Genomic DNA, 25,587 nt, shown 5'->3' with positions numbered 1-25,587 from the left:
TCCAGCCTTAAATGGCCTTATGTAGTCTGCCCAGTTGCCAACTGTTGAGTGTGTGTGTGTGTGTGCGTGTATGTGTGTGTGTGTGTGTGTGTGTTTGTGTGTCTGCTCTCTCTCTCTCCCAGGGCTGGCTGTGTTTGTTCAGATTGCAGCCTTGGAAGCCGTGCAGGGCTACAGTACATGTTTTTGGTGCCTTTAATGACGCAGGCTGCTCAGGCATCCGCAGCCTGTTCTGCTCCGCTCTGCTCCAGTCTGCTCCGGACTGACCAGAGAAACACCCAGAGTCCTGACAAACACAGGAGCAGTCTGTGTGTGATTGTTTCTAGAGTCTCAATGTTTCGGTGCGGGACAAAAGTATTGAGATTTAGACGCAGAGATGTAGCTGTGTGTGTGTGTGAGAGAGAGAGAGAGAGGGTGAGAGTGTTTGTGTGTGTAAGGAATGAGTCAATTTGTCAGTCAGTGTGTGTCTTTTCTTATTTATGGTGTTTTCCCTTTTCAGTGCATAAACCTGTTTTTGTTTTTGCACTGTTTGCATTATTTGTCTGCTGTAGAACTTCTCTTACAGTAATTGTCTGCAGCATTTTCATAGAAATACATTTCCATTTGGCTACTCTCTATCACCAGTTGATATAACACAATAGTTATTCAACCAAGCTTGTACATTTGCTGTTGTAAACACCGAGCTGTGGGTAGAGTTCTTTCCTAGGATAAATCTTCTGGCAGGCAGGTTGTTTTATGTCTCTGGCAGCAGCAACAGCAGTTTGTTTGGAAGCGGTCTAAGGCGCAAACCATGTAACCGTGACATCCTGGGTTCGAATCCCACCTGGGAACCCAGTTTTGACGGTTGTCATCTCTCTCTCTCTCTCTCTCTCTCTCTCTCTCTCTCTCTCTCTCTCTCTCTCTCTCTCTCTCTCTCTCTCTCTTTCTCTCTCTCTCTTAATCTTTCCTGTCTCTCTTCACAATACACCACTATAGTGATAGGCAAAAAATTATTAAAAAAACCCCAAAACAAAACAAGAAACAAAAGGCATTCTGTTGCCTTTTAGATAGAAGAACCTCAAACTTCATCAACAGAAAATCAAAGGAAAAAGTAGTCAGTAGTCTTCACACTGATTGCCAAGTTGATCTCTGTAAAGTGCCGTGCAAAAAACACCACAGTGATGACCGATGATTATCACCAAAGATGTGCCCAAAATGATTAAAAACCCAACATGGATGTTGCAGATTACCACATTTAACTTACAAGTGCTCTAAAATAAAAGTGGCGAAACAATCATAAATAAATAAACCATCAGCTATAAAAGTTGTAAGACTTGCACCGTTGGTCCCATCCTGGCCCACTTAGCAGAAGACTGTAAAATAATAATTGCATAAAATAGAATAAAGAAAATCACTATGGATAGAGGAAAGAGAGAACAAGAGCAATGGAGAGGAGGACATATATTGTCATGCTGAGAGTCCCGAGGGAAAATTGAACTCTTTGCTTAATGTCAGTAATCAGGGAGCAAATCTTCCAGGCATTGGCTGCATTTCAAGAACGGCCCATTAGATGCCATTACCCAAGACTCTCTCTCTCTCTCTCTTTTCTGTGGTTGGAGGCTATTTGTCAGTTACTAAAGCTATTGGGCTATTTATTGGAGATGATTCATTTGGGGCAACAATGCAATAATGATATTGGCTTTACATTTGGATTTAGCTGGCTGGGGGAACAAACATAATCACATCTCATAAAACAAACAGTTGTCTCTCGAGCAATGAGGATAACACAAATAATGTTGGCAATAAAGATATGATGATGCACAGTGATGATAAATTAAAAATACATTTTGAAGCACAGATTTTGCTCGGGGCATGACAACCTCATTTTAAACCTCGATTACCATGAACTTCACACTTCAGGGCTGATTGTTTAACCAAATGGACATAAGAAAACAAAAAATATAACAAAATATTTTTTTTTTTTTTTTTAATCTATTATTATTATTATTATTATTATTATTATTATTATTATTATTATTATTAGTAGTAGTAGTAGTAGGAGTAGTAGGAGTAGTAGGAGTATCACATTTGTTTTGGGCCATCACTGTGCATTTTGCGAACTAAATGTAAGAACAAGAAAATGAAAAAATAATAACAAAAAATAAAACTTCTATTCAATGGTTGAGGTTTCTTATTTTGGTCTATTTAATAAAAATCGGTCAGACTGTAAATCTCTAGGCTTTATGGGGAATATGAGGATATGTGTTGAAACACAAAATAAGTAACAGACAGGGTGGGAGGCGACAGAAAGTTGGCTTCTTAACATTGCTAGCAAGCGGAAGTGCAACAGCCATGTTTGTGAAAAGGGGCTATGAATTGCCTCTCATCTCTCTGTCTGTTGTACATCCAAGGGGCGAACTAGCCAGGAGTATCTGCCTCAGCCAGTAAAGCTGTTCTGAGATAAAGCAGTAGTGGCATGTTCCTCATTTCCCTCTGTGGGGGTTTAAATGGAGGAGACTCCAGCTGGGAGCTCAGAACCACAATTTCAGCAAGGAGTGACTCAGTGTTTCTTCTGTCATTGTTTTGTAGTCGTGGTGATTGTGGCTGGTCTTTGGATTTGGTTCCGTGCCTGTCCCAGTTTTGATCCCAGTTTTGAGTCTAGTACAGTTTGCAGCACTAAAACTATTGTTTTTTTTGGATTCTTAACCCCTTGCACCTTGAGTTTTCCCTTAAATTTCCTCCTAAGTAGCTTCAAAGTAAATTTTTTCCATACTGTACGACAGTGTTACATACATATTCTCTATGTGCTCGTTCCAACGCTTCATTGAAGCTATAGCACGCTTATATTGAGTGAAATATTCAAACCCAAGACGTCTTTTTTTTGGCTGCACATTACATCAAATAGAAAAAATCTGGATGATTGTGCATCATTTTATACACATTTCCCTGTAATTCAGCATGACATATTTGGTATCTTTGGAAAGCTTGGGATTTTGACTAGAATTTAAAATGAAGTTCTGTGGGTTTGAACAAAGCTTGGCTGCGAAACGTGTCTGCATGCAGGACCGGCAAGGTAGAAGAAAATGCTTTTTGAGGGAAATATTTAGTGAAATTACAATGTTTTGATGTCTTCCTGCGGTTCCACACAGTGGCAGAATGTATGTCAAGGATACACTGATGAATTTGTCTCTCTCTTGTTGTTTCTTGCCTCTTTCTGCTCTCTCTACATTTCTTCCCCTCTCCACCCCCTCTCCTCCTCTCTCTTTCTCCCACTACCTGGTAATTAGAGGGGTAATTGCCCGGCTCAAATGAACCTCCAAGCCTGGTCTAATTACATTCTTCCTCAACGGATCTTTTTCCTTTTTCTTCGTCTCCGCTCCGCTCCACATGGAATCAGGTGCTTCTTTCTTTTTCTGAGGTAACCGCCTCAGTTAGCGCGATTCACACCGCTTCACACTTCTCTAAACCGCACAGGTGCCAATGGGACCCCCCTCTGTTGACGTACAAAGGCAGAGGCGCTCAGGTAGATAGGTAGATACACATGCTCAGATGTACATGCACACACACACATACACACACAGGCACACTTGCATGGACACACAGAGTCACAAAGAGCTGCTTGTATATACTGAGGTATTCCAATAAGTGTGAGGGATTTTCCATTCAGCCCAAATAATACCAAAACAAGAGCTGCATTTCACACTGAGGCAAATCAATTCGAAATCTTTTTTTTTCTTTGCTTATCTCAAAAAGACATCATATGAGGCATATGCACAAGAGCTGTATGTCATTCTGAAGCAAATGGCTTCTAAATTGAGTTTTTTTTTCTTTGCATACTTAAAGAAGACATTATGTTGAGCTAGGCCGTATTTCTATTTTGAAGATTGATTACAAAGCTTAAATGACAGGCTTTTATCTTAAGCTGAGTCGGTGGTAGAGATGAGAACATAAACATGAAAGCTTCTCTTGGTGTAAACTCGCAAGCCCTCCCCTACCTGCCTGCAGAACATAATATTGCAGATTTATAGCGCAGATTGCTCCTTTAATCTGGCTGTTTATATCTTCCCTCCATCCATCCCTGTATCTCTCCATGCCACCTCTCCCATGGCCTGTTACAATTCCTCCAAAGGGTAATGAGCCAGGACCGAGACACACAGAGAGAGAGAGAGAGAGAGAGAGAGAGAGAGAGAGAGAGAGAGAATAGGAGTGTGTAACTACTTTTATTTGTGTGTGTGTTTGTGAATTTGAGTGACAAAGAGAAAGAGAGAAAGAGAAGAGATATTATTTGTGTGGCCAAGTGTGCACCGAGTGTGTATGTGAGAGCAAAGCAGTGTGTTTGTGTGTGTCGATGCTTGTGTATGCACCCTCTGGTGTATTGAATATGTGTGTACTCACGCGTGATGTTTCGGCAGCCATCTGTGTGTGTAGTTATTTGTGTGTGTGCACGTGGGCATGTGTTTTTATTTCCATTCAGCCATCATCTCCGGTGGGCGCATAACACTATCACCTTAGCTCATTCATCTCAAGCTAGCCCGGCCATTTCGGTCCTAGCTGGAGTCGCAGACCTCAGATGCAGAGTATTTAAATACCTACTGTGGCTCTGTGTTATAACCAGTGTGACAGACCGGACTCTGTGTTTTAAAAATGGGCTTTGCTTGCCAAGGCAGGAGATGAAAAAGCCAAGCAGAATGCATTAGATTCATATGAGGAAGGCCTAAGTATACTCAGCTTTATTTCAGTGCCAAAGAAATAGGCTACAGGAGAACGGCTATTTCAGTACTGAGGAAATGGGCACCAAGTGATCGTGCATTACCATAACTCAGACAGAGGTGTAAACAGTGGGTCAACTGAACAAGAAGTGTTGTGTAGCGTAGCCACATCTGGTCGAAAACATGATTGAATATAGTTTTAAATGTTCCAACTACATTATATGTGTTAATTTCTCTTCATCAAACAACCTTCAAAGCAGAGAGTGTATCACTGGACTGGACTTGAAGTCTTTTGCTTGTTCATAAACAGAATAGTCTTTCATTAGCTGGAGACAATTATGCATCCAGCTGAATTACTTCACAATACGCCAAGGCATTAAAACAACAGAAAGCTACCGTGGTTCTGCCGTGGTTCTGCCTGACACTGTGACATTGGTAAATGTGGACAACATCAACTCGCCTGTAACAATGAGGTTTTACCCACACAGAGTCATTTATCACATTTCCACAACAATTTCCCAACATGCCAGAAACAACAGTTGGCCATATGGCCCTGACTCCTTGCTACCAAGAACACTGTGCAACTAACAGGAACATAAGGCTGCCTGTCTGGTTCGCTTCGGTGTGAATGCTTGGTTTATTTTTTACATGGAAGGATATAGCGTACATGAGCAAGCCACTGCCAACTGTGTTGAACCACCATATTTTAGGTAATATTAGCTACGTTCCAGTATACCTGCCCATGAAGGAGGCTGGTATTGGTGCACTATGCTTGGTTTCAAGGTGAGTTCACCAATTTTCTACAGGCTTTTTGCAGCATCAACTGTCCATTTACTGTGACTTCTATTTTCATTCATTCATTTTACCTGTGCAGCCTTAAGTTCGTTCAAAAACCTAACAATTTTGTGGGACTGGTCAGTTGTTTAAAGTGATAATCTGCAACATTTTCCTATAAATGTCTGTTTTGCTACTCTCTATTGCTGTTTGTTTACTAGCCTGTCATTCCTTAGCCTGTCATTTCTTTGAAAAAATATAGCCTAGTCTCTCCAAAAAAGTGGATGGGACTGGTAAATTGTTCAATTCATTATTTCCGCAAAACGTTCTAGCCTAATATTAAAAAGCTAATTCATCCAGTTTAACCAACATCAGTTTAATGTCAGGTTCATTTCCATTTTCCATGTAATGCTTGGAATGCGCTTTTATCCAATGTACCTGTCATCACCACTCATCTGATTTCTCCAGCCCATGCTGCTGTGTGTGCAAGTCTGTAGCACTTCAAAGTGTTTTCCATATAGACTGTGCCAGACATGTGAAAATATTGTGTGAAGGCAACTTTTTGCATGCCACTTGTCTGTTCAAAAATGATTAGCCTGTCCAGCTAAAATAATTACAACACCGACAATTATTGACGATTCCGTGGAGAGGGACTTCTCAACATCACACCAATAAAAAACACACATGAAGGCATGAAATATAGGGTGATGGCTCGCCCTTCCTACTTGGGCAAATCATTTATTTTTTCACCAGGCAATTAAAAGCATGACATTGATAAAGATGCCAAGTGAAATAATTGAAATAATGAATGCAACTAATATATTATCTCCCACCACTCAAGAATGACCGGTGGCAGGAATACAGATCTATCAAGCTGTATTGGCAAAGCAGGCTGGACTGCACCATTGCTCAGGGGAACTATATAGCATTTTTTATTGGGCACTGTCTGTACTGGGGACCAAACTAGCAACCCGTTGACTACTAGCCAGCCTCCCTGATCAATGTGCCTATATTGGCATGTCACACCGGTAAATCAAACGCGCATAAATCAAAAGTTATGAGAAGTGAAAGTAAACAAGTTTTCAAGATGTTTTCAGCCAGTTTTTGTCCACATCGGATGGTAGCCAAGTGTGTAATGGCTTGATTAGCGATGTAATGCTTTGCAGCATGTTGCTGCTTAGCTGTTCTGTAAACATTGGACAGTGAAGGATTTGGCACTGTGAATTGAATTATGTTGTTGTTTGTCACATGGTAGACGGCTCTTTTGTCAAAATGTGATTAATGAACCACTTTAGCTGTGTGTGCTTCTGTGTGTGTGTGTGTGTGTGTGTGTGTGTGTGTGTCTAGGTGTGTGAGTTCATAATACTTGTTTTTGTGAGTATGTGATTGTGTATGTGTGTGCATACTGTAGGTGTGTGAGTGTGTGAATAAAATGATTTGCTTTGATGAAACTGTAGAAGAGGAATGCTTGGAATCACCACAGTGACGCAGTTAGGAGACTGTTTTCTGTCTCTCTTGTTTTTCTCTTTTGGACACGCTGGATTAAACATCCTTTCCGGAAAATAAATTGACCTGCATTAACATACACTAACTCACCGCCACACTGATAGAACCAGGTTAGGTTCACAGATACTTCTTATGTCTTATGTGCCTGAGTAATAATATCAGTTACATTTAATGTACACTTATTAAATCACATATGATTTGAGTCATGATAATCATGCTTGTTAACACAGTAACAGGTTTTAGCAGTACAGATAAGATTTCCTTTCTGAGTTTCAGAAAGCTTTCCTTCTTTTGACTTATTGAAGAAAGCAAGTACGGGAGTCACGCTGCATAACATGACGATATCGAAATGATCAGAGCTTTTGATGCTGGAGGCTGTTAAAGCTCAAATCTGTCATTTCTTTTGAGAATATGAATTAGAATTATAAAACATATGAATTATCTATACTCTCATGGAGATGATTTGTGGATGGAAAATGATTTCTTTGCAACTTTCATATCACTCTCTAACTCAAAACATAGCTCCATTTTGCAAATGTAAACCAACTATTTACACATTAACAATAGATGTTGAGCTCATGTTTAGCTCATGTAAACCATGTTTACCATATGTGACATAAGTCACATATGGTAAATCGTTGTACTCAAGAGCCTAACTAATCAGAGCGTAAAATGACTTAAGTCCAATGAAATGACCCCAAATAAAGCCAGTATGTGGGGTGACAGTGGTACCACAGGAGGGTCTTTATTCCTATTGAGCCTGTAGTAAGTCTACAATAAGTATACTGTGGCAAATACTACTTTGGTAACTTCCTTGGGTCCAATGCATGAATTGATACAGTTTCAATTATTCTCTTGTCTCCCACAGAAATGCAGGGCAGAGTAGGAAAAACACGCTGGTGGGAAGGAACGCACATATTATACTGTTGGCGAACCAAAATCTAAACATCTCTTTTGCATTGTTGTAAGAATTAATAACACTATAATGTTGACAGGCATAAAGAGAGACAAGGGTAATGTTAAATAGCAATTATCACCCTTGAAAGAGATGTATACACTAAAAGGCGTCTTTCAGAAGATGGTAAAGAAGATGTGTGGGGTGGGAAAGATCTACCGTAGTACTAACTTCATTAGTGCTGCCTCTCATCCAACCTGCTGTGTTTAAATGAAACCTCTTCCCCCAGTGCAACATTGTGGAGTAAATGAGGAGCCTTAAGGGTAGCAGCAAAGACATGAAGATGGAGTGGCGTCTCCACTGAGCTCACCAGCCCCAGTCCTTCCCTCTCCATGCTACCGCTTGTTCCTGCTGAACATCATATTAATTAAGCTTAATTGAGTCATTAATGGTATGCTAATTTGCAGAAGTGGTACCAAGACTTAACAACACATGGCAGCAGACTGCAGGATTAAAGGGAGAGTTATCAATGAACGACCTTGGTGTATGATGGAGACGCTTTGGTCCAACTTGAGAGTGAGCAGCTGCTTTATGAATGCTGTGATTCTTCAGAGTGGCACTCTCGCATTTTGAAGGGGAATACTACACACACATATTCCCTTAGCCTAAGGCAGTGCGATAAGTATTTGTAAACATAAACAAGTATTTCCCAAAGCTAACCAGACAGCCAAGAGTCTAAGTCTCCTTGAAGATTATACTCACGTTTAGACTCTGATATATGGCCAGAAGCTGGTCCATTGACTGAAAATGGGAGACTGACTTGTGAGGACTTGTGGACTCATAAAATTTATTTGTCTCCACTTAAAGGAAAAATCCATCCTTGGATGCTCTTATACTCTTAGATATTGTCAATGTATCAAGGTCAATGCATTCCAGGAGTTATTTTGTGATAAGGTGCATTTACTTTTTTGGTGTGCCCACTTGCACTCACTCTGCCTTGTCTACTTCTACTTCAGTTAGTGATTACTATATTTCCCAGAATGCCTTTCAGTAACCCCCAGAGAACGTGCCTGAACTTGTTACACTCAGCTGTGGGTTAAAAAGTGAGAGTTGTCCTTTACTCAAGATGCACCATGTCTTGTGGCTGCATTGCATTCTGGTCTATTGAGGCTACTGCTGGTGGAGAAATTGGTATCTCTGCCTCTTCTACAATGGATTTCTCCCTGTGTGATTGTTGAATGAAGGTGAGTCTAGAAAGAAGCCCTTGCTCTTTCTGATTCTGAGGGACTGACACCAAAACCTGACATTTACTATTGAAGTTTTAGATAACTGAAAAATGTTCTGCTATCAAACTTCAATGGACCCAGAAATGCAAGGTACATTACCAAATAGTGCGTAAGTGTTTTAGGGTGGATTTGCCCTTTAAACATGCAAATAAATCACATTTCCTTATAGTGCTATCAGCTTAGAACAAGAAAATTGAACTTTTACCCACAAAACTGTGTGTACCACAGTTACTTTTTCCATCATTTCCAGTGGAGCTGTACACTGGGTTGACATCCCAGATTAATAGACAGGATAAAATCTTCTCTGTTGTTTCTGGCTGTGGGAGATAGTGGTGAATGTTTACTAATCTGAATTTTTTATGAATTTGGGAGCAAGTATTTGGTATGATTCATATTTTAGCAGGGGCAATTATGCGTGTCAAACAAATGTTGAAATGCTTGCATGTGAGGCACTCCAACAGGATTGAATTATGGCTCATTGGGAATGAAGATTGCAGATGCAAGGTCTTTGTGCGTGTGTGTTTGTGTGTGTGAGAGAGAGAGAGAGAGAGAGAGAGAGAGAGAGAGAGAGAGTTGTATGAAGTGGACCACTGCCAAATAAAGTGCACTCTGATGTCCTCGTTTGTCCAGGGGTTGAAGGACAGACCAGTGTTGACCTCGCTCAACCCAGTGAACCACTTTGCAGTTTTTATTGATCTACTTGTGTGTTTGTGTGTGTGTGTGCATGAGAAACTGAGACAGAGAGAAAGCAGCTGTTTTATCATGTCTCCTCTCTCTCTCACACATACACAATACATTCTCTCTCTCTCTCTCTCTCTCTCTCTCTCTCTCTCTCTCTCTCTCTCTCTCTCCCTCTTTGTGTTTCAGGGTTAGCATTCTGAATAATCTCTATGGCGTGGTTTCAATAAAGTTATTGGTGCCCTAATGATATTATTAATGCAGTTGAGCTTAAGAGGGCAGAACACATAGCCTGTGTCTTTGTGTTGGCTCAAACTGCTGCCATTGTGAAAGGAACAGTGAGACAGCCATAGTTGGCTATCATGAAATTTGTATTATTACTGTAATAATCTCTGATAGAGTCAGAGCATTATGCACTATGTTATTATGTTTGTGCTCTGGCTTAGACCCAGCCAGATAATCTAATTGAAAGCACTATTTTCTGTACCTCTCCCATTTCATTGAGTTAGCTCAATGCGTTTGTGTGTTTGTGTGTGTGTGTGTGTGTTTATGTGTGCCTGAGTATGTCCGTCCCTCTGTTGTATGTTTGTTGCTCTCTCCTTGGCCTCTGAGGTAATCTATACGGCATGGAGGTAGGTTTGTGTGTGTGTGTGTGTGTGCGTGTGTGTGACCATCTCCAGTCACCTATGCCATCTTTCGCTTCAGGGAGGCAACTACCTTTAAGTACAGTTTAAGGTTACTTCCGCCCATCCCCCTCTTCTTCCATTACTAACCTTCTCATCTCCATTTCCCAGGGCCTCTGGGCTTTCTTGTGGCTTTTATATGAGAAAAGATACAAATACTTAAGTCACCTGTGAGAGGACAGTCAAAGTCGATGGAGACACTCCATTATGGCAAAGTCACCCAGGCGGACTCTCCCTAGAGTCCCACTAAATACCGAGCCCCTTTTCATACAAGCTGTAATCTTTCACATATTGTCTCATGTTTCTGTCATTGTTAAATATTGCATATTTAGTGACATTTTTATAGTTTTTTAAATGTCTCCACCTTTTCATAATGCACAAATGTCACATTGTCTTATGCCTTAGTAAGTTCTGCTGCTAAAGACACTACTGCTGCTATTTTGCACATCCTATCAACCATGCTGGATATACAGTACTTTTTGCACATTTACGTACAATCCATACATTTCTACTTGCAACTACAGTTTTTAGGGTTTTGTATGTAATAGTACATCAGTTTTATCAGTGTATTTCCCATAGTAGGGAATATGTCAGAGTGTTGCAATTGTCCATTGAGTATGCTTAAATAACCCGTTTACTCTATTCTCACTTATATCATATCCATCTTTGATGCATACTACTTGCTGTTGAAACATCATTAAAATTTGATCTAATCTAATTTAATCTAATCTAAAATCCATTGAGGAGATGACTTTAAATCTGACACAATACATGTTCTCTTGCTCGCTCTCTCTCTCTCTCTCTCTCTCTATCTCTCTCTCTCTCTCTCTCTCCCCTGTGGCCTACCTTCCTAAAACTGCCTGCATGACGTCTTTGTTCAGGTTGTTCTTTCATTTTACTCCTTTGAGCTCATTTGCTGCCAGGTCTTCAACTATAATTGTGTTTTTGAATTTTTCTCCAGGTCTTCTTCCCTTTTCACAGCAGGAGAAAGCTTCTCACATATCTCAGATGCCTCACATTGGTTAATGTTTAAAACGCTCAGAGATTTGAGTTTGCCGTAACCACGCGGGCTCAGCGGGTTGGAAGAAATCCATGTTAAAATCATTAGCCTAGCAGTGGCGTTTGGCACTTAAAAAGCCTGCTGCTGGCTGCTAGTGTGGTGCTAGCTAATCAGTGTTGGAAAGCATCCTAAAAATAACATCTGACTGTGAAGCGAGAGTGTTCCTGGGTTAAATGCGAGGCTTAGATCATTAAGGAAGTGTATGTGTCAGAGAGTAATTAGATGTAATTGTACAATGTATGTAGTGTAGTGTTTGTGGCTGGGGATGAGTGTTTTTTTTGTTTTTTTTTAGCCTTAATTTGTTCAGGGGTTTACTGAGCACACATGCGCTTTTTTTCAACAACACCTTGCTTCACATTCACGCAGTTACGCACATTTTACACCTGGTAGCTGCCTGGTACAGCCACAGTCTTACTGTTGGTCACTGAGCAGCGCAATGAAGCAGCTTGGGGTTGAGTGCTTTGCTATAGGGCATCCTGGCGGCTGTTGTTTTAGGGGAAAGTGTTTCTTCTTCCCTTCTCCACCCAGATTTGTCTAACCGTTCCAGGGATTTGAAGCAGTCAATTTATGCTCACAGATTTGCTTCTATAATCCCTACGCTACCACTGCCTGCGGGTTCACACCTGTATGTGTTTGTGCATGTGTATAATACTTGTGAATGCCTGCATGTGTCTTTGTGGCTGTTTGTGCACGAGAGACAGAGACAGACAGAAAGCAGTTGTTTTTTCTTTTTTTTTTGTCTCTTTTCTTTGCCTGTATGACTCATCTGACATGGGAATTCAGCGACCTTTGTAAATCTGGTTTTACCTTATTAGATTGTTGTAAGTGAGTTACTGGCATTTAATGACCCTGATATGAACTGGAGACAGTGGAAAACACTGAAATGAACGGACAAAACATGACCAAACTCCATGAACCCAGGGACATTTATCTTTACAGGAGACCCATTTTACAGCAGAAAAGGTTTGGTCAGCTTTTTTGATTCAGTAATTTAGAATTCAAACTAAATAATTTATTGGCCACTATTATATAATTTACCACTGTAAAGCACTGAAGGTCAATAATTGGTAAAAAAATCAACAATACATATATTTATACAGTCCATCTCCCAGAGTGTGCCTGTGTTTCCATATTAGGTCACACATGTGCGACTCATTCGATCGAACAGAAGGAATTAATTTAATCCCAATTGGACAAACTCTCAGATAATGTATTTCAGAAATCCTTGACCCCTGATGATAACATTGCAATAGTACAATGAAAACATAACGCACAGCACACATGGCACAATATGCTTCATAAGGTTGTCTGTGTGTGTGTGTGTGTATGTAAATCAATTTTAAAAACACAAACACTGCTGTGGTGCACTGCTTTTAGAAACTTAGAAACTTAACAGGAATAATAAATAGGTTCTACAAGCAAGCTGCGACATTGAGTGAGTAGCCTCCCAAAAAACGTTGTACCTTGTGGATTAAAAGTGAACATTTCAGTGGCGTTTCCCCCACTAACACCCTTGTATTTTTACATTTTACAATGCACTTTCAATGGTTTGGCTATAGGAAACATTTACTGTCAATTACAATTACTGTCAATTATAGCAATACAGTACCCGATGTCATTACTTGGCAACAATTTCATATACCGCATGTTGTCACTGTCTCCTCACCATCTGGTCTCGGTCTTGGTGACGCACGCACACACACACACACACACACATACACACACACACACACACACACACACACACACACCTACACGCAAGGGCATAGGAAGCGGGGGGGGGGGGGGGGGGGGGGGGGGGGGGGGGGGGGGGGGGGCACAATATTGAAGAGCAAAACACCTCGAAAATTTCATTGTACGAATCAAATCAGAGGCCACCAATTCTTAATGGGACTTTTATTGCGAAATAGATATCACCGCAACAAAGTAACAGCACTGCCTATTTCCTTTCACATGGGTCTAGCACGCTAACAGACCAAGTAAAGTAACGTTGGACAAGGAATAATGAATGGGTCACAGCCCAAGCCACCAGCATGCAAAACTAAAACATTTTTTAGAGGAGTGCAGAAAAATGTAAGTATAGTATGAAGCTAAACATTAGCTATAAACAGTATTTAGTAATAGTATAACTAGGATTTAAGCAAGTGTCACCGCCCGGCCATCTGTACTGTCCATCTTTCTCCACACCTGGTTTTAACACTAACCTTACACTAAACTACCTTACAATGACTAGCCACATCAGCCACATGTGCAGGAGGAAAATGCCAGTAAATTAGCTATTTTTAATGCTCGTCTTCCCAGCTAACGGAGTGTGAGTTTTCTCACACTTTCTATATAACAGCATGGTTTCTGAATTTACCCTCATAGACAGATCCAACCTCTTTCTCACCCCCAATGAGAGAGGATGAAAGACAGCAGGTAAAACAGTGTGATAGTCTCCAAAATATTCTAAAGGCAGTGGAATACATTTTCAAAACAAGCACAAAGAAAGGGTTTATTCCATCTGTTTCAGTTTACATCTGTTATATTCTACCATGATTTGAATGCACTTGTCCAGAATATGAGGCCCCTTCATGATCTGATTTGATCAGATTTCAGTGTTTATCTCTCTCCTATAGACCTGCCACTACCATGGGATGCATATTTTAATCTCTGGGGATTATGTAACCCATGGCTGCAGCACTGCGGCTTCGGGATTATAGCCTACTCTTGACACTGACACATGTCAACAAGGGAGAGAGCATGTTTGACAGGACGGCTCGTACTGTAGGTGTGGTCGCTGGGAGGAAATCGAGGAGGGGATTTGTATGCGAGATTGGAGAGGTGACGGTGTTTGTCTTGTTTGATGGTGTTTGGTTTTAATTCTGAAGTTCTTTGGTTTTCAGAGTCACCTTTAATTTCTCAGCAGAATTAATTCACAGGAGTATGTGTTGGTGACCTTGGTGCAGAGGCATTTTTGCAGTGTTTCAGAGTCCATACTGTACTGACACACATGGTACAAGGACAAGATGGCCTCATACAGCAGGAAGGGATAGTGGAAGACATACTATGACAGGAGGCTATTAGATATCACTGGATACGTATAGATTCAATATTCTATAGCTATGGCAGTTTTCCTGTGTGTGTCGTTGGAATGACAGGAGTTCTACAGATTTGATGACAATTAGTGCAGCTGGGTTGTTTCGCGTCAGGCCACTGAATTTTGATTACACACACAGACTCCTGTAATATTTCAAATCTCTGCCTGCCTGGTGTACTTTAACAGACTTGAGTTGCTGTGCGGTAGACTGCTGAACGTTTGATAGTGTTGCTGCACTCTGCTGGTTTTTCTAATCAAGTATAACAGAGGGAATAACATGAGCATATTATCCGAGTGCTGCTGTAGCATTTCCAGCTTTTTATTTATGCAAAGATGAACTGCATTTTGCTTCAGAGCGGTGATTTTAGATCAAGTGTTTGAGTGCTTTACTTCCTGCAGTATGCAAAGGTGTTGGGCTTCATTGGATTGCACAGTGGGAGTCTTGTTGAGAGGAAAGACAGTTGAAGTCTGTTAAACCTCAGGTTTACACATTAAGGGACTTTGCTGGACTGGTCCAAGACAAGGCAGGGCAGTCTTGCACATCCCAGCACTGCAGTGGCACATCTCTGTTTCAACCTTAATTTATTCAAGGGATGGAGCATGGAGCATTCTTTTTCAACAATGCCCTGCTTCATATTCATGCTAACACACACACACACACACACACACACACACACACACACACACACACACACACACACACACACACCCCTGTGAGCTGGCCAGTTCAACCAGTCACCTAGCGTTGGCCAATGACCAGCTCCACTGGAACTTTTTGGTGTCAAATGCCTTAAAGCAACACAATGGTAGTCTTAAAAAATCCCTTCTATCTTTCTTCTGAGCTCTTTTCTTGCATTCCTTGGTTGCTTGTAATTTTTAAGAATCTAAGAATTTGAGCTTATTGTATTATTATATGGTATGTTCAGTTATTTAATCTTTTGCACTCATTGTAAGTTGTCCTTGATGAGAGCGTCAGCTCTCCTTTTCTGTCTCTCTCTCTCTCTCTCTCTCTCTCTCTCTCTCTTCGTATCTTTCTCTCTTTCTATCATTCTCTATTTCTGTCTCCCTCCCTCTCTCTCCCACTAATTTTCCTGTCACTCTTCATTGTCCATAAAAAAGCTGTGTCATGAAATGCCATGAAATATATTTGAAAATGAAACGGCTAAAACCAGGAATAATGGAAGCTGACTGCACCATCAACAGAGTGAGAGTGTAACCCCAACACACAACCCAAGTACACAACACAAATGATGTATTTGTTACAGTGCTGCAATACTACAGTTATCTATAGCGGACTGTATTTGTACCTGTATCTGAGCTGACATACCTGTGAGGCATGTTTGAACCTTTAGGCCCAGATTTACTAAAACCTTAGTGGATACAAAAACCTTTGCAATGTTCAAAGTCAGCACTAATACTTTTGATAGCTGCAAAACAATTTGCTTGACCAATCAGGGTTATGCCATTGGTTTTGCACATGCTAAAATTTTTTGCAAACATGAAAGGCTTTAGTAAATCAAAGCCTCAGTGTTCTGCTTCATTAGGCACCCGGCACAACAATGTGGAAAAATATGTTCGTTACAGCTTCCAAACGCTCTCTCCCTTTTCCACATGCATTACTCCAACCCTTCTCCATTCCTTCATCGGTCGTAAAACGAATGGCGGACAATGTCACAGTCATTAATGAATCCATTAAATCTTTAATTATGCGATCATGCAGTGGCGTCTGCATTCCAGTGAGCTCTTGCGTTTTTACCACAAGTTCATTTGCTTCCATTTGTCCCCGTCCACTCGCTGCCCGCTTTTCTCGGCTAATTAGTGGTGCGAGGCAAAGAAAAGGCGGCGGTCAATTAACGCCGCCTGCTTTTTCAGGCTTCACGCATGTTTGGTGACTAATGTGCTATTTTCAGTGTCCCTTTTTGTGCCGTCCCCTCTTACAATGAGAAGGAGAGCTGACAAGCAGCGGCCACATGCCTGAATTTGTAAAAAGCACTAACAATGTGATACTTTATTGATCCCCGAAGGAGCAATTCTGTTTTTCTGCCCCCCTCCCACCACAGGGGGGTCAGAGGTCAGGATCGGCTACACAGCAGCAACCCTGGGATAGGGATTTAGTACCTTGCTCAAGGACACTTGACCAGGCTGGATGCTTGAACTCAGATCTCCCAACTCACTACACCATTCTGCTGCCCCTAGGATTATGTATGTGTGTCTGTGTGTGTGTGTGTGTGTGTGTGTGTGTGTGTGTATGATTGATCACTAAGTATTAAGTATTTTCCAAGCAGGTATAATGTTTTCTTTCAACGGCTTTAGCAGTGTGTTGGTCAGCTCTCAGAGTTTCCTTCTGGCTGCCTGGCCACAGTTTTATGGGCTCCAGTGGGTGTTGCCTACAATAGCTATGTAACTCTGTCACATGAAGGCTAGGTCATCCTGTCAAAAAGTAAGAAACAAAACAGCCCCACACATGCAAGCATACACACCACACCCACTCACTCACCCACCCACACACACACAAACAGGTAGCCTACACAAGCGAGTTCACATTTCTGTGCTGAATGTCAGTGTGCTGTAATTTGGTTGTGTGCAGACTTACTGTACTGCGCTAAGCTGTTGGTTTTGTTTTATTTCTCTGCAGCACAAATTACTTCCCTGAACTCAGAAAATTTGGGTTACTGGGATTAAAAGAAATGTAGTTTGGATTTAGAAGGGCTTTGGATTCCTGCAGACACAACACAAATACACACTTGCAAATTAACACAAATACATTGGTGCAACCACGCACACACACACACACACAGGCATATACTGTACACACAAACACACCCTTGCAACCACCACATTCATATTATATTCACTAGCCGCTACAATCACCGGTCAAAGCTCCACAATGTTCTCTTTCTATTTTGTCATTCTTCCAACCTTTAGTCCACAGGATTTTATTCCCATCCACTATGAAGTATATTTAGATATCTCATCAGGGGGTGCACTTGAATTATGAATCTTCGTGTCCCAGTATGAATTTATGCTGCTTTGTTTTATATGGAGCTTGGTAATGTATATGCAGTTTAGCGGGACCATAAAAGCCCATATGGCAGATGAATGCCTCAAGCCTTTAAAATGATGAATTGGCAGCTGGTAAATCAAACACCCACCTTGTAGCATTGCCAAATGGTCCATTGCCTCACATTCACCCCATAGTGTGGCAGGCTGGAATTTGCTGAGGTTGGTTTCTCTTGGTTTTATAGGTCTGTATGGCCATATTGTAAAAATGTTGTGATTGAAGACCAAGTCAATATCTGAGGACCATGGACCCGATACTCTGCTATATGCCTGCATGCGTATCTGCCTTAATGTTGTCACCAATGCTCTGCTATACCAATCATCGGTTTTATGCTATAATGTGTCATATTGCTGATATGTGTGTATGTGCAAAACAGTGCAGTCAAACTGATGTGTATAATGTGGTGGAGTAACATCACCTTTAACCCTTTGAGTCACATTTTCCTTTAACCTTCAGTGTCAACACCATTTCCCCATAAAGACGTTGGAGCAACACTTTTATAAGTAAACTTACATAACCATTTACCTTGACGCTGTTCAGACACCTGTATAATAGTGCTGACTGATATATAGGTCCTGCTTGCCCAAGCCCCTCATTAACTTGTTACGACTGTCCAGATGTCCCCCAAGGTCGCATGACTTGTTTGCACCTCACAATCTGTCTTTGTTCTAGTTTGTACTGGTCATTATACTGGTACACGTCAATTATCATCTTAAAGGCCAAGTAGCTAGGCTCTTGTTTGCTTTACTATATAAAGATGACCGCATCTCACCATTCCAGTGTGCAGCCTACTTAGTTTAGACATGCTTTTGTTTTCCCGCCAGTGACCATGTACCAGACAGCAGAATTTCATTTGGTCAAATAGGGTGAATCTACAACATCTCAGTTAGGCAGGTTGAGATGCCCTCGCAGCCCCATTTTGTGATTTCAATAAGACCAGTGTATTTTTACACCAAAGTCTTGCCAAGTGCAATTTTGATATTATGTTCAAATGCTTCACCACTGCATAAAGGGCTTGTTAGAAAACCTTTATGCCTATTTCTGACAAGAAGGTGGTATTTAAGGTCAAGATCATGTGGTTGCTGTAACTGTAAAATAGTGCAGTGCATGGAGTTTCTGTTTTGCTTACAACATTGTGCTGCTGTAGACATGCTAGTTCTATGCTAAATATGCTATACTGTGCATTATTTGTATGGGCACATTTTGAGTGAATATTGTGATTATTTATTTAGTCATCATCTGTATTCATCTTCAGTGATTACAGAAACATTTCAGTATAGTATCTCAAAGTATCTCATGGTTTAGTGTTTGATGTCTTGTAAAAACACAAGCTTTTCAGTAAGGTCGATGCAGAACAGAGACTACACAGTAAATTGATATCATAAGGTCCAATCGCTGAATCTGTATCATCTCATTTTGCATAGACTGTTGTGTTTTTGACACATGCAGTCTTCCTTTTTGTGTCTTTCTTGCGTCATGATGGAAACCATCACATTAATTATGCCTTGTACAATATATACTGGTACAAAGGATTTTGATCTCTCTCTCTCTCTCTCTCTCTCTCTCTCTCTCTCTCTTGCTCATAGCACTTTTGAAGATTAAGATAGTGGTATCCACTTCTTCTACGTCTTCTGGTGGCTTTGACTGGCAGACTTTGACATGAGTGGGCAACCACTGATCTTTTTTAAGGTTCCTGCTGTCCCCCGCCATTCTTGTCACATCTGTCATTTGCAACCTCCCACGGGAGTGGCTTTGTTTAGAACAGATAAAGGAACTGTATGGCAAGCCGTAAATTGTTACTAGTGAGCTTCAATGATTAAATGTTAAAATGGCTTGTCATAGGAAGTGAGTTTCCGAACATGTTCAGAGAGGCTGCCTGCACTTTAACAGTATTTGTAATTTTAATTAGCATCATCAACAGCAGCAGAAACGTTTAGCTTGCTGTAATGGCTCCCATCCAAAAATTAACAGGACCGATAGACACTCACAGCAGGCATCGCATTTACATTTACATTACATTCAGCTCACACTCAGAGCAACTTAGGACGAGTGAGCAGGTTGGAGTTTAGTGTCTTCCTCAAGGACACTTTAACAGGACATACTGACTGTTGTGGAGTTAAAACTGCAGCCTCTGTAACCACTAAGCCGGCCTACACATGGGCTACTTTCCAAAGTGTCAACTGCTGCCATAAATACAGACTCTATTCAAGTTTCAGTTCATGATCACAACTTTCCTGTCTGTAAGGGGGCAAAAGCCAATGAACTCTTGTATGTCCCTATCATTCAAATCTTTTGCATTGCAGATACGATATAATGCATCATATTCCTCTTGAGTGATAATGAGTTAAATTACAACAGTAAGCCATTTCCTGATTAAATGATTTATATGATGCAAAAGAAAACAAATGATTTGCATAATGAGAATAAATGCATGAGCATCATTGCTTTATGAAGGCTTGAGCTAAAACTGTCATGTCAGCCATAATCAATAGAAACCAGCTCTGACATTGAGCTGTTGTCTATTGATCAGAGCCAAACACCAAATAAAACTATGCCTAGGGTTACTGCATCCCCCTGATCTTTCTTGTTAAAATGTAGATGTGCCAGCACTCTAGTATTTTATCGACTAACCTCTTCTCCGCTACAGCCACAAATCACGGTCATAGCGGCAGGATATGTGGTGCTGGGCTTAACTGAGTCATCATGTTTTAGCGGGCCTCGTTCCTCTTATCAGTCCAAACCTGTGTGTGTTCCCCGAGAGCGCGCTAATCTCCCCGGGTGATTACATTGACCCGGGGCATTGATTACACACAGTCTAGGCCAGAATGCCATTGGAACACAGGCGCCGGCCAATTTTTGCATCGTAGCAGTGCTCTCCTCCCCTCCCCTCCTGTCTGCTGTGTGGAAAATACGCTCTGATTGGTGCTGCAGCTTCTCAAAGCAGAGGCACGCTTGTTTTTCATCTCAGTAGGGAAAGAATGGGAGATTTTTCTCTTTGGTGGGTAGACGGGGGTGAAGCTGAGTATTTTTTTGCTTGAAAGACGAAGCAAATGGTTGAGACAGAGAGGAAAAAATGAGTTTGGGGAGTTGAAAAGAAGCTGTTGCTATGTTACTCTCTGTACTGTTTAATTTCACTTTTTTTCATGTGCACTTCTGGCTGTCACGACAGCTGTCTAGAGGTTGAGCGCTGCGCAGTCCCGCTGTACACTGCAGGCGGCTGCAGTTTGGCACCGAATCACACCAGCCTTTTCTGTTTTTTTTCTTCTTCTTCACTCTAGGCAGGTCAGCTAAGGCCAAAAGACTGGAGGCACAAAGAATAGGAGGAGGAAAACACTCTCAACCTGAATTCCGACACTAATCTCCTCTCTGTGCTCTCTGCTCACCCCTATGAGGCAAAACAAATAAATCTCTCATCTTCACATATAGAGGCCGACAGCTGGAGGCTCTTGTCTTTGCCTCCCTCTGTCACTGTGTCCGTTTAACCCAGCAACCAATATCAATGCACTTCCATTACTGTGAAAAGAGAAACAAGTGGAATTAGTTAAATTGCTACTGTACACTGGGAAGCCATTAGGGAAAAATCAGCGTGAGGATATTACTATCTGATGACATTTCCTGTGTGATAGTTAGGGGATATTACATAATTGTCATCGTTGTTGGTAATCCAAAACCAATCTGTATTTTTGAAGATTTATTTGCAATTCTGTTTGAAAGCACTGAGCTGAGCATGTCCTGAATATTGATAGCTGACTCGAAATGATAAATAATCAAATTTTTGGTATCATGAGCATTTTTTCATGTGTAGCCTTGACATTGCGTAAGACTGAGAGAGTTTGAATGTTCAACACATCTGCCACTGGATGTTCAGACAAAATGATGCTTTTTCCAGTGCAACCCATTTGCTTTCTGGGTTTCCATGCCAATAGCATCAAGCATCCAATGGCAGCCATCTTAAGCATATTGACTAAATGATCGTTCAAGAATGTTGATTTGAATAGGAATTCCTGTCTATACAGAAATCAAATTGAATGTTTCACACAATTGTGAAGAGGGCCAGTGAGATTCTTTTGAACCCACGTTGCAAATTGCCAAAATATTCGGAACTTCTTTGGCTCACAGTATTGTCAAAATACAGTCCCTTTTACGTTCTATTGAGTATTTTGAAATAGTTTTTGATGAGGGCTTAAACAAATATTTTTGAATCAAGAGCGAGAAGTTGATAATGAAGGGAATAAAGGAAAATTAGTTCACTCCCTCACCACTAAGTGTGCAGCCATAGTAAAGACTCTTCTACATATGACTTTTTGTGTGACTTAAAGTGAATTTGTCAGTTGGCTCTGTGCCCGGGTATTACTTTGTGCTGGGCCTACGCCATTAACCCAGGTTGTCACTTCCCTCGGTGATAACAGCAGGTTAAATGAGCCCATTTTGTTTTAGTTGGCAGACACATTGATTTATCCAAAATTCCTGGCACGCCTCATCATCTCACGACTCCCTATACTTTTCAGTTAGAAAAACAAGCCCAGGTGGTTCTAGGGAGCAAAGCCTCGACCGAGTTGATTTCTGCATGGTCCTTGGTTTCACATTTTCACTTTTGTCTAATGTCTGTAAATGCACAAAGTGATATGTTAGGAACGATGGGAAATTAAGGTAAACACATTGATTTTAACACTCACTTTTTATTTCATCGTAACTCTTTGAAAAAACAGTAATGCTGACTAAAAAAACATCCAGGATGCTCTGTATTTAGTAAACACACTTCCAACTCAGTTAAATTTGATGAGGCTTACTGGGCATTGAGTTTAGTCCATTGTTAGACAAACAAAAGCTTGTGACAAAGCTCTTTACAAAAACCCCAAAAGCAGAGACAAACATCTCTTTCTGGGCCTTCGTTAATGCCGTTCAGCATGGGTTTTTCAAATGAGCGCAGCAAGCACCACTGTTATTCAACATGTAATATCACGCAAATGACCAATTACAGAACCAAAAGTCAACATTCTATGGTGAATTATAGTCTGACAAGGAGCTTTTGTTGAAGGAGGTAGCGTATTTGTCTATTCATGCATATTAGCAGGGAAGCTCACTGGCACACAGCTGTTCTTAATAACCATCATTAGTCCATGCAGCAACTAAATCACGTGTCCAGTGATTCTAGAGTTGCAGCGTACCATGTTGTTGTTTCCCTCCATCCATTTGCTTCCTTATGATGTCAGTGGGGCCCATTCACACTAAGAATAGCCAGCAGTCCCCTAAGTGAGATATCAGCAGGTGTTGAATGAGCAGTAAATGGTCGCATGTTGTGCTTGTATATCTAAAAATATCAAACCTCTATCATTGTCTTAAATTTGAGCACCTTAGCAGACCTTTTTTCCGCATGGACGAGGAAGCTATGGCTATAGGCAGCTCAGTTGGAGGGGAGGCGGGTTGGGGCCATAACCCCCCCCACCCCAACACACACATATACACACACACACACCACCACCACCACCTTCCCTGCTTAATAATTCAGCAACAAGCATAGCCTCTGTGGGCATTCACTGTGAAAGAGAGCACTTGACCTCAAAGACAGCAGCAGGTGGCACGTTGCAGCAGGTTGCAGTGTGCAGAATTGATGTTGAGATTGCTTTTCTTTACCTTAGTGCTATTTCTGGTGAGTTTTTGCTAGGGCTTGAGCATATTTGGAATAGAATTGACCGCGTTGCTTTTGATCTGCAGACAGAAGTGGGTTAGTATTGAAAAATACAACACAGAGATGGCGGATGTGATGCTTTTGATCATATTAGACTTCTTACCAGCCAGTACACTGCGTTATATGACTCAAATATCAAATTTATCGAGATTGACTGAGAGGAGGAATATCGACTGCTAGTTTGTATGTGGATCAATAAATGTACAGCGATGTTGAAAGTTAGAATTTGAATGAACTTTGAACGAATGTCATAAGACTGAATCAAAGAACTCATCTTTTTCACTTAAAGCTGGCAGCTTTGCACATTGGCAGCTTCAAATGGCAGCGAGAGGTGACTGTTTGAAACATTTGAACTTCAATACCCAGGAATCATGAGACGTGACATCAGTAAACTGCACATCGCACGCACATGTGATCTGTGATCGCTTTATACTAAACGATACCAAAAGGGACAAGAGAGGCAAAAGATCTAATGTTGGTGAGTCCAGCTTTCTCTGGACAGAGTGTTCACTTGCAGCAATTGAGGAGACAGTTTTGTATTTCGCTCTTAAGTTTCAATTCGTCACTTCCTAAGTGTGGAGAAGTGTACACACCCGACATCAGAATTTCATTCGGGCAAATAGGGTGAATCTAGGGTTTCTCAAATGGGACGCTCTTCTCTGTTGCAGCCCCACTTTGTGATCTAGACTGATAAGACAAGTGTATTTTTACATACAAATCTTGCCTTGTGCAGCTTCATAGCAGGAACCCAAAATAGATACATCCACTGAGAGTTGCAGCAGTTGAAGTTTTGTCTTTTGTTGCAGAGGGCAGAAAAGTTATCCAGTTTGCTAAATGATTGATGAATCTCTTCTCTATCTCTAGATTAAGGTGTCTGGTGAAGCAGCTAGAGAGAGGAGAGGCCTCCCTCGTTGACCTCAAGAAAAACCTTGAGTATGCAGCGTCGGTGCTGGAATCCGTTTACATTGAGGAGACAAGGTAAGAAAACCACATGTACCTCCTACTTTCTACATGAGAACATCGACAGTTTGCACCTGTTGATTCTCACAAAAGGGCCCAGCGGTTCATTTATTGAGAATAACAGCGCAGCATTGATGAAGGAATCTAAAATTAATGAACTTCATTAGTATGGAAATTAACCTGAGCTCCAATTCTCAGTTTAATTTCAAAAAATGTTTTATTTCTGCTCTGTCACAGTCTCACACCCTTGTGATGAATGATAGGCTAAAGCATATCCCAAGTGTAATGCTTGTCAAGCATGGGTAGATGGTATGTGTGTGTGTGTGTGTGTGTGTGTGTGTGTGTGAAGAGTCACTCTGTGTCAGTAGTTGACTTCAGGTCCAGTAGTCCCAGATATGACCAGGCTTATGGAATTATGTAACACTCTCGTCATCTAGATCCAACCAGATTAGAGCCAGCTATGGCACGACCACTCCAGGATCCAGGATGATGAACCATCCAGTAGAGAATCCATGTAGCATCCTGATTGTCAATACGATGTTGATGCTTTCTATTTGCAGTAAGAACATGTTTTCATTTCAGAGGGTGGAGACCAATGGGCTTTGCTCTTGATCCCCCGTACATGTCAACACAACAGGCTAGCTGTGGAGAATTACATCACACAATTGGATTGGAACCCATGGTGATCCACTGTTAGAGCTGAGCTGTGATGAATGTTAAATGTTTAAGTTTAATGTTTAAGTCTACTCTGCCTGTCTATCTGCTCTTCCTTTCCTTTTATCTTTCTTTCTTTCTCTCTCTCTCTCTCTCTCTCTCTCTCTCTCTCTCTCCCTCCAGGCGTTTGGTGGACACAGAGGATGAGCTTAGCGACATCCAGTCGGAGTCGGTGCCGTCGGAGGTGCGGGACTGGCTGGCCTCCACCTTCACCCGGCAGATGGGCCTGATGCTGCGGCGCACCGAGGAGAAGCCCCGCTTCCGCAGCATCGTCCACGCCGTCCAGGCCGGCATATTCGTTGAGAGGTAAAAGTGGCGATGTGCCGCATTATCGCAGCTGGGGACAAAACAATGTAAATACCACAAGACGCACGCGCACGCACACGCACACACACATGCACATGCACATGCAGACATGCAGTCATTGATCCGTGACTTGTTATGAATGCATACAACCTTTAATAATTCATATGGAGTATCACCCTTATCTAAGCGTCTCTCCCCTGCTGAGGCTGCC

General features: G+C 41.4%; 3 protein-coding genes across 3 annotated transcripts in view; 1 reads left to right on the top strand and 2 right to left on the bottom strand.

Moving 5' to 3' along the window:
• Nucleotides 1–25,587, bottom strand: part of LOC139926492 (protein THEM6-like) — a 231,065-nt gene that overhangs the window by 39,188 nt on the left and 166,290 nt on the right. The gene's annotated exons all lie outside the window — the stretch shown is intronic.
• Nucleotides 1–25,587, bottom strand: part of atp6v1h (ATPase H+ transporting V1 subunit H) — a 290,066-nt gene that overhangs the window by 131,784 nt on the left and 132,695 nt on the right. The gene's annotated exons all lie outside the window — the stretch shown is intronic.
• Nucleotides 1–25,587, top strand: part of pde1cb (phosphodiesterase 1C, calmodulin-dependent b) — a 72,907-nt gene that overhangs the window by 31,981 nt on the left and 15,339 nt on the right. The window contains exons 6-7 of the mRNA XM_071918243.2: nt 24,261–24,374; nt 25,194–25,376. Coding sequence (XP_071774344.1) covers nt 24,261–24,374; nt 25,194–25,376 — 297 coding nt within the window. The remainder of the gene's footprint in view (nt 1–24,260; nt 24,375–25,193; nt 25,377–25,587) is intronic.

This window comes from Centroberyx gerrardi, chromosome 13 (assembly GCF_048128805.1).
Source record: "Centroberyx gerrardi isolate f3 chromosome 13, fCenGer3.hap1.cur.20231027, whole genome shotgun sequence".
NCBI classification, from domain to species: domain Eukaryota; kingdom Metazoa; phylum Chordata; class Actinopteri; order Beryciformes; family Berycidae; genus Centroberyx; species Centroberyx gerrardi.
The sequence above is the reverse complement of the archived record's forward strand: the minus strand, read 5'-3'. Positions and strand labels throughout refer to the sequence as shown.